This window comes from Anomaloglossus baeobatrachus, chromosome 7 (genome assembly GCF_048569485.1).
Source record: "Anomaloglossus baeobatrachus isolate aAnoBae1 chromosome 7, aAnoBae1.hap1, whole genome shotgun sequence".
Lineage (NCBI taxonomy): Eukaryota > Metazoa > Chordata > Amphibia > Anura > Aromobatidae > Anomaloglossus > Anomaloglossus baeobatrachus.
Window position 1 is genome coordinate 282,129,169 of NC_134359.1, and position 9,968 is coordinate 282,139,136.

At 47.5% G+C, this 9,968-nt stretch overlaps 2 protein-coding genes across 2 annotated transcripts; both read left to right on the forward strand.

The window, feature by feature from the left end:
- LOC142246370 (histone H3) lies at nucleotides 1-411 on the forward strand. Its single transcript, XM_075319419.1, has one exon. It carries the CDS (start codon nucleotides 1-3, stop codon nucleotides 409-411), a length of 411 nt encoding a protein of 136 aa, XP_075175534.1.
- An 8,251-nt stretch (nucleotides 412-8,662) lies between these two features.
- LOC142246371 (histone H2B 1.1-like) lies at nucleotides 8,663-9,043 on the forward strand. The gene has a single exon (XM_075319420.1). It carries the CDS (start codon nucleotides 8,663-8,665, stop codon nucleotides 9,041-9,043), a length of 381 nt encoding a protein of 126 aa, XP_075175535.1.
- Nucleotides 9,044-9,968: the final 925 nt, after the last annotated feature.

A 9,968-nucleotide genomic window follows, 5' to 3' on the forward strand; every position in this document is an offset into this window, starting at 1 on the left:
ATGGCCAGAACTAAGCAGACCGCTCGCAAATCCACCGGAGGGAAAGCTCCCCGCAAGCAGCTGGCCACTAAGGCCGCCAGGAAGAGCGCTCCCGCCACCGGCGGAGTGAAGAAGCCTCACCGTTACCGGCCAGGCACAGTCGCTCTCCGTGAGATCCGCCGGTACCAGAAGTCCACTGAGCTGCTGATCCGTAAGCTTCCCTTCCAGCGCCTGGTAAGAGAAATCGCCCAGGACTTCAAGACCGATCTCCGCTTCCAGAGCTCGGCCGTCATGGCCCTGCAGGAGGCCAGCGAGGCTTATCTGGTGGGGCTGTTTGAGGACACAAATCTGTGCGCCATCCACGCTAAGAGGGTCACCATCATGCCCAAAGATATCCAGCTGGCCCGCCGCATCCGTGGGGAGAGGGCTTAGATCTGTCCTGCACCCCGAGTACAACACAAAGGCTCTTCTCAGAGCCACCACATCCTCCTCATCAGAGCTGCTGCCGCTTATATCCTCTAATGTTTCCTACTAGTGTCTGCACCAGACTGTTTTATATAGGAATGTCGGTAACTATCTATAGCCATCCTCCATTACCGCGATTACTGCGGAGCTGGAAGTCAATGCGTGAAATAATCGGTTTGATCTTGGTCCATATCACTGAGATCAGACACGTGCGAGCAGTGAGTGATAAAGTACATTTACCCATTAATGCAAGATTCTAGGTGACCGCCCGTGTGTGCAGCTACATAGCGGTCTACAGCTTAGATCTGTTCTGATCACCTCAATATCAGTCTTATCACCACAAAGTTCACTTTGAAGAGCTGATCATTCACATCTGCCTGTTATTTTGCTCTGAGTCCTTTTGTTCTACAAAGTCATAACAGATTTCCAGAAAACCATACTATTTTATTATTATTATTATTATTATTTATTTATAGAGCACCATTAATTCCATGGTGCTGTACATGAGAAGGGGGTTACATACAAAATACGTATACAAGTTACAGTAGACAGACTAGTACAGAGGGAAGAGGGCCCTACCCTTGCGGGCTTACATTCTATAGGATTATGGGGAGGAGACAATAGGTGGGGTGTAGGTCAGGCGGCGGCTCCGCACGGTGGTCGGGCGGCAGCTCCACACGGTGGTCGGGCGGCAGCTCCGCACGGTGGCCGGGCGGCAGCTCCGCACGGTGGCCGGGCGGCAGCTCCGCACGGTGGTCAGGCGGCAGCGAGTTCATTGTAGATTGTAGGCATTTCTGAACAGATGAGTTTTCAGGTTCCGTTTGAAGTTTGCAAGGGTAGGGGATAGTCTGACGTGTTGAGGCAGCGAGTTCCAGGAGACTGGGGATGCTCGGGAGAAGTCTTGGAGTCGGTTGCGTGAGGAGCGAATGAGAGAGGAGGAGAGGAGGAGATCTTGGGAGGACCGGAGGTGACGTGTTGGAGTGTAGTGGGAGAGTAGTTCGGAGATGTACGGAGGGGAAAGATTATGCACAGCTTTGTAGGTCAGTGTTAGAAGTTTGAATTGGATACGGTGGAAGATTGGAAGCCAGTGGAGGGACATGCAGAGGGGAGAAGCGGGGTGGTATTGAGGAGAGAGGTGGATAAGTCGGGCAGCAGAGTTAAGGATGGACTGGAGAGGGGCGAGCGTGTTGGCAGGGAGGCCACAGAGGAGGATGTTACAGTAGTCGAGGCGGGAGATTATGAGGGCATGCACTAGCATTTTAGTAGATTGCAAATTGAGGAAAGGGCGGATTCTGGAAATATTTTTGAGTTGAAGACGGCAGGAGGTGGTGAGGGACTGGATGTGTGGTATGAAGGATAAGGCAGAGTCAAAGGTCACTCCGAGGCACCGAACTTTGGGTACTGGCGAGAGCGTGGTGTTATTTATTGTAATAGATAGATCAGGTGGAGAGTGTAGGTGAGACGGAGGAAAGATGATTAGTTCAGTTTTGGCCATATACCCGGCGTCCCTGTCTATCCAGGGATCACACAGGTGGCACAAACTCCTAATTATATCCGGGAAAGGAGAAACACGAGTTTTTGTAGTGCAAACAGTACATCATTTATTTAGTGAATATGGTGACAAGGGCTTGAAAGAGTTAAGATGAACAATAATATTGTCATATATATATATATATATATATATATATATATATATATATATATATATGACAATATTATTGTTCATCTTCACTCTTTCAAGCCCTTGTCACCATATTCACTAAATAAATTATGTATTGTTTGCACTACAAAAACTCGTGTTTCTCCTTTCCCGGAAAGTCATAACAATTGTAGTCACAACCATAAAGTCATTCCATGAAACAATAAGCATTGAATATAATGTACTACAATGCAGGAGGATTTTTTTTTTTGCAAAAAAAACGGATTACATACCTAACCAAAATAGAGTTTAAATCAATGCAGGGATAAAGTGCCAGCAGTGCAAGGGTTTGGTTCTAGCAACAAAGCTGCTATACACCTGGTTAATTACATAAATGGTATATAGGTAAGTACTACACTGCTAAAATCATAATTGTAATCACAAACATGCAGTCATTTCATCAAATACTAAGTATTGATTGACATATAAAGTGCTGCAAAGCAGGAGGAATATTTTTGCAAAAAACAGGGATGAAATACCTAAACATAATAGGATGAATAGAATTGACTCCCTAACTTCTGGTCTGATGAAGCCTGCTCTGTGACACACAAAATGTGGTTACCTCTCCTTGGGGGACTCCAGACCCTTGCACTGCTGGCACTTTATCCCTGCATTGATTTACATTCTATTCTATTTTGGTATGTAATCCCTGTTTGTTTTTTGTTTTTTTGCAAAAAAAAAAATCCTCCAGCATTGCAGCACTTGTCAATGCTTAATATTTGATGAAATTACTGTATGTTTGTGAGTACAACTATTTTTTTTTTAAATCAGGGCAGTACCAATTTTTTAAGTTTGTAGGGGTCTTGTTAAAAGATCCAGACCCTTGCATTGCTGACGCTTTATCCCTGCATTGATTTAAACTGTTTTATGTTATGTAATCCCTAATTTTTGTTTTTTTAAAAATTCCTCCTATATAGTATCATCTAATATATAAAGCTGAATGTGTGTGTATGTCCGGGATTGGCATCCGCACCGTCGCAGCTACAGCCACAAAATTTTGCACACTCACACTTCTGGACCCCAGGAGCGTCATAGGCTATGTTTCGAGGGGAAATTTTAACTCCGCTCTTTAGTTATTCGCCAAAAAAACAGCGAATGGAACTGGGAGCCACAGTGCAGCCAGATCTTCAGAAGAATGCGCGGCCATGCCCTTATATGGAATGTTGGCGTGTCACAATGCAGCCAGGGAAAGAGACATAGACAGAGAAAGAGACACATAAAGAGACCGACAGACAGGGAAAGAGAAAGATAGACAGACAAAGATAGAGAAACAGAGAGATATATACAGAGGGGGAGACAGACAGAGAATGGGAGAGAAACATAGAGACAGTTACTATCCTGGGCGTTAATATATTCTATTTATACATTCTATCCCGGGAATGTTAATACATTCTATTTTAACAGCCGATATTAACCCGGGCGAAGCCGGGTAGTACAGCTAGTTTTATTTATAAATAATTATTATTTGATGGAATGGCTACAATTGTTATGATTTTGGTAGCCGGGTGCTACTTACCCATATTTAATTACACAGGCCTGTCGTATTTTTTTCCCACTGCCAGAAGTCTATTGCATCTGTCATCTTTTCCTCTTTTTTTATATACAATATTTGTATCTCATATAGTTTTTGTACCCAAATAAATATTTGTCATTGTTCTGCATGATACCCCACTTGTTGTTCCGTTTTTCTTCCCCAATTATTTATTAGTGGTTTTGCAAACACCCCATGGGTAACCAAACAAGTCTCCATGAGGTTTCTCTATTAACTCGATCTTTTTACTAGTCTTTACTTGAATAATATCTGAAGGATTTTGCTTTTTCTAAGCTTCTATTGCTATGGACCTCTCACGCTCCGGTCAGGAAGAGCCTCCGCCAGTCGGAGCATTGTATGCGATCCCGGCCTCAGTTATACGGCCGTGTGACTGCTGCCTAATTACTGCTCTCATCATCCCGTGCCTGCTCTGCACTACTACTCAGCAATCTTCATACTCTGGCTGGTGATGAAGCCGTTTATATCCCTCCACACAGCGGACATTGGCGCCTGAGTGTGAGGCCGCTTCTCTGTGAAAATGTAAGATCATGTTATAGCACGGACCTCCTGCTTGTAGCTGTGGAACTGATCTGTACATAGACTGCAGGAATAAGCGACTGGGGAGATAATGACGGAGATCTGGAAAGCTGCTTACATAACACATTAGTGTTCGGTGGATTTTATCTATGGACTGTATTTGGGATAATTCTCATTTGGGGAGAAGTTATATTAGAGTCAAATGAACTGCAGAAGAAGCCGAAAGGGCGGTAAATTCAAACTCCCTAACAGTTCTGTATTCTGCCAATCAGCAGAGGAAAGGCGGAGTCCTCAGTCTGTAAAACACGCCCCGGACGCGCGTCATCTTTTCAGTTCTCCTTCTGGTCCGACCATCCTCTACATAAAGGAGGAGTCGGCGTCAATTTATCACTTGTTTTGTTCTAACTACTTTGAAGATGTCTGGTCGCGGTAAAGGAGGAAAAGGTCTTGGGAAAGGCGGCGCCAAGCGGCACAGGAAGGTGCTCCGTGATAACATCCAGGGCATCACCAAGCCCGCCATCCGCCGTCTCGCCCGCAGAGGAGGCGTCAAGCGCATCTCCGGCCTCATCTACGAAGAGACTCGCGGAGTCCTGAAAGTTTTCCTGGAGAATGTGATCCGTGACGCCGTCACCTACACCGAGCACGCCAAGAGGAAGACCGTCACCGCCATGGACGTGGTGTACGCGCTGAAGCGCCAGGGCCGCACTCTCTACGGCTTCGGAGGTTAATTCTGCTCTATTCTGTCCTCACAACCCAAAGGCTCTTTTCAGAGCCACCCACATCTACCTGAAAGGCTACAATGTCCTGCTGCTGTGGGGTGAGCGGAGGGCAGATTTCCTGTGTCCTGGTGAATGCTGTTCGCTCTCACTGATCTATCATGTGGCTGTTATATATATAACACCGTGGTGTATGATGGGGGGAGGGGGGTATAGCCGAACATGGATATATCTGAGCATAGACCATATCCTCCTGTGCTGCGATTACTACAGAGTGAAAAGCAAAGTTCTGCTGGGAGATGAATGTTGATGCTGCTTACTGATATTTTTAGGATGAGACCCGTGTGGGTGATCGGGTACAGCGAATACTAACCAGGAATAACGCTGTATGAGGCAGCTGGATAGATGGACGAACTGTACTGGGTTTATAGACTCATGTAATCACCGCGTCCTGGGCACTATAGTCTCGGATCGATGGCGGCCACCGAAGATTAATAACCCTTCAGAATAATAATGGCGGCTCATCCTCCATCCAGCGCGATCACCGTGTGCGGGGGCAGCAGGTCTGGAGGACAGGACTGCGCTGTATCCGGAGTATTGTAGAGCTGCCCCAGACCTGAATCCTCACAATATAATCTCCCCTATATGCAGAGGTGCAGGTTATAATCAGATGGACGGAGAGCAGCGATTGGGCGGGATGTTTACAATAACGGCAGGAGGGTGACAGCAGCGGGAGATGGAAAAGTAACTGAAACCGCAGCTGAATACGGTGATATCAAAGGGTTAAAATAAACGTATGAGCGCTCTTAAGTCTGAAATCTACGGTTTCAGAGGCGGAGCTACGAGTTTGAAATTCCCGCTCTGTAACACGTGGTTCTGCCTCTTTACACGCGATTGTCCTGCTGCTGTGGGCTGAGCTGACTGCCGATCTCCTGTGCTCCGGGGAATGCTGGAAACTGTCACTGATCTGTCATGTGTCTGATAATACAGATAAATCCAGTACAAGTTTCTTTACCCGGATTAACGCATTACTGGCCGATCCCGCTCCACATACGTGTTCTCACAGATGAGGCGACTTCACCCCCACAACCTGGTGGAGCATTCGAGGTGATCGGGCAGATCTACACTTTATCCACAGATCCGGTGTCGCATGATCCCCTTTTAGCGGGGAAATTTGTGACATGAAATTGCTGGTTAGTAGCCGCATTAGGAGTTCTGAAAACCCGGTCTATCTGCTCACAGCAAAGACAAATTTGCGCCCTTTGAAGGACAAGAACCTCCATCCCCTGTATATATTGAGCGCTGCTGTATACACTATAGAATAGCGTGGGCAGAAAAGCATCCACTGCGCAATCACCATATGGGCTCTATAGCAGATCAGTCGATTTATTTTACGCCCTGAATAGAAGCTACAGCTGCTGCGGAGAGGGGCGGGAGATCGGCGCTGCGCTCGATCACTGCTGACTCCTCTGCTTTAGCTGCAGCTGGAACATCGCGGGCACTAAGGAGTTAGTGTCTGTGGACGGAAGCAGGGGCCTGATTAGTGCTGATTGGCTGAGCATTGAATGATTCCCTGGCTGCTTTTCTCTCGTTCTGTGTTCTCTGATCCGCGGTGTCAGCGGGAGGGGCTCTGGCTATAGTGAAAATTAAATATGTAGGGTGTATCCGCACTATATGATGATCTGTACTATTAGCGGGCGTCCAGCACTATATGGGGGTATATTGCATTACATTGAAGTGCAGAGCCCTTTATAATGAGTAGAAAGCTCTGTATGGACATTATACAGCCCTCTATAGCAGTACAGAGCTCTATTGGGGCCCCCGAAAAAAACGCGTTAAAATGTGACAGCCTAAATAATCTCACCGCTGTCCTGTACACTCCATAATGTGCTGTATATCTATAAAGTATTGGGTCCTTCCATATAGTTGTGTATACGTCCACAAAGTACAGTATACCCCGTGCATTGCCCTATACACCATCCATAGTGCTGTATACTTCCATATACTGCTGTAAACTCCTATTGTGCTGTTTATCATCTATAAAAGCTGAATACCTCCATATAGTGCTGTATTCTCCTTCCATACACCACTTTATACTCCACGTAGAGCCGCTTATACTTTCTCCAGAGTGGTGTAAACTCTCCAACCTTAAATTTCTATTCTGTAATGGCAACTGGATTCATCACAGGCACTAAGGTGTTAAAACTGAACGTCTGAGGAAAGCGATGTGTGGGCGGAGCCAGAATTGTAATGTGTCCTGATTGGCTGAGCTCTGAATTTGAAATTCCCGCACAATGGCTGAGTTTCTCCACTCTCTGTGCCTCGCGGTGTCAGGCGGAAGGTCTGGGGCTGAGTGAATACTTCATATGTAGGTTTATATTCAGCGCTATATGCAGACTTCTAATGGGGTCTGTGCAGCATAAAGAAAAGTGAGCAGCGACTCCGAATACAGCAAGTGTGAACACGCCCAATACCCGCAGAATACACAGAAGAATCCAGCGCCTGTGTAAGATCCAAGATGTCTGCAAACCCCGAGTGTATGAAATGTGAGCGGCGCCGCTGCTGTATGGAACAGATGAGATCAGGGCCAGCATAGGAGGCGCCTTGTCGCGGCTGATGGGATCTCAGGAAATCCACAAGTATCTCCATTATTATTCCGTATATTCCATATAGCAGATGCCGCTCACATTATGTGTTCAATGATTGCAGAAACCTCGGCGCTCACAGAGGCGGCCGTGCTTCTGTGTGGTCTGTACAGCTCTATATAGAGGCACGATATGAGGGTATATAACAGTAATTACAGCCACTGTGCCAACCTCATAATACACAGGACTATTCACACTGCCGGGTGCAGCTTATACCCCCGGAGATATATAGAACCGCGGCCATAATAAATCTATATGTACAGAACCACAGCAGAGATCAGCGGCGCCAGCTCCTGTGATGACGGGGTGGTGGCTCTTAGAAGAGCCTTTGTGTTGTGGATGATGCGGATCAGCGGCGTTACTTGCCCTTCTTACCGCTCTCGCTCTTCTTGCTGCTCTCGGTCTTCTTGGGCAGCAGCACGGCCTGGATGTTGGGCAGGACGCCTCCCTGGGCAATGGTCACCCCACCCAGCAGCCTGTTCAGCTCCTCGTCATTGCGCACAGCCAGCTGCAGGTGACGGGGGATGATGCGGGTCTTCTTGTTGTCCCGGGCAGCATTGCCGGCCAATTCCAGGATCTCAGCAGTCAGATACTCGAGCACAGCGGCCAGGTAGACCGGAGCGCCGGCGCCCACTCTCTCGGCGTAATTGCCCTTGCGGAGAAGCCTGTGCACACGACCGACTGGGAACTGCAGTCCTGCCCGGGATGAGCGGGTCTTGGCCTTAGCGCGGGCCTTCCCTCCTTGTTTGCCGCGTCCAGACATCGCTGCGTTGCTTTTTCGGAGATCAGACGATAAAGAACCGTAATGTGACGCGAGTGCGGCTCCGGAGTGTTTTATAAGCTGCTGCTCCGCCCTCCTTTCCTGTCATTGACTGAATCTGAAGTCATCCATGGAAATGAGACTTGTGGATCCTCCAATGAGCTGCAGGGGCGGTGATCATGACGTTCCACAAGTCACATGCCTTTTTCACCCAATGGAACGGCGATGTGTCATCAGTGCTCATTTGCATGGCCGGTCTATAAATACGGCCGCTCTGGGAGGAGAGATTATTATTCTCTTATCTTGTGACAAGATCTTTCTTCTCTCATCATGCCTGATCCCGCCAAGTCCGCCCCAGCCGCCAAGAAGGGCTCCAAGAAAGCCGTGACCAAGACTCAGAAGAAGGACGGCAAGAAGCGGAGGAAGACCAGGAAGGAGAGCTATGCCATCTACGTGTACAAGGTGCTGAAGCAGGTGCACCCCGACACCGGCATCTCCTCCAAGGCCATGGGCATCATGAATTGCTTCGTTGGTGACATCTTCGAGCGCATCTCAGGGGAAGCCTCCCGCCTGGCTCATTACAACAAGCGCCACACCATCACCTCCCGGGAGATCCAGACCGCCGTGCGCCTGCTGCTGCCGGGAGAGCTGGCCAAGCACGCAGTGTCCGAGGGCACCAAGGCCGTCACCAAGTACACCAGCGCCAAGTGAGCCGTTACTGGTGATCCCCATCCTCCACACCACAAAGGCTCTTCTAAGAGCCACCACATTGTCTACAGCAGAGCTTGATTCTGGAGAAACTGGGTATACAGCACAATAACGCGGTATATAGTGTTAGTTTGAATTCAAAGTACTTTGTATACAGATGTATTGCGTAAAATTGCGGTTTATAGTACTAGATTAGGAATGTCCTGCATTATACAGAACTATGGGGTTATATGGCAATGTCAGTATACAAAACCGTTTGGAGATTATGGCGGTATGCAGCATATAGAGATAACAGTAGTACCGTATATGGCGGTACTAGAAAACTCTGAACATTGCGGGCAGTAACGGGTTAACAGCGTCTATGGCCGGAGCCAGAGCCTTACTGACTAGCTGAGCGTTAAATTTGAAATTCCCGCCCTATGGCTGAGAGTTTCCCCTCTTTGTTCTCGGTAACACGCGGTGATCCGGTTTGTTTCCTCTTCTCAGGCCGGGAGTGATTGATATGTCCGCACTATATTGCTGTATACAGCGCTATATGGGCTTTCCCCATTACTATCCTAGGGTTTGGCAGCTATGTTTTTTTGTCAAATCACAGCTATTAACCCCATACATTGCCACCGCATCAGGGCAAGCGGGATGAGCTGTTGCATCTAATGTTATATACCAATTCTTTGGCGGCTGAAGGGTGATATTATCAGGCTGGGAGGGGCCAATAGCCATGGCTCTTCCTTCCCTAGTAAATACCAGCTACCTGCTTTACCTCGGCTGGTTATTAACAATGAGGGGGACTCCAAGCCATTTTTTTTTTACATTACAAAAATCTGTACAGTAACATCTGAAGAGCTAAAATATGTAAACCTGAAATATAGAAATTTTTGCTCTGCATTACTGCTACTGGAAAAAATGAAATACGTGGTTTAAAAATTAG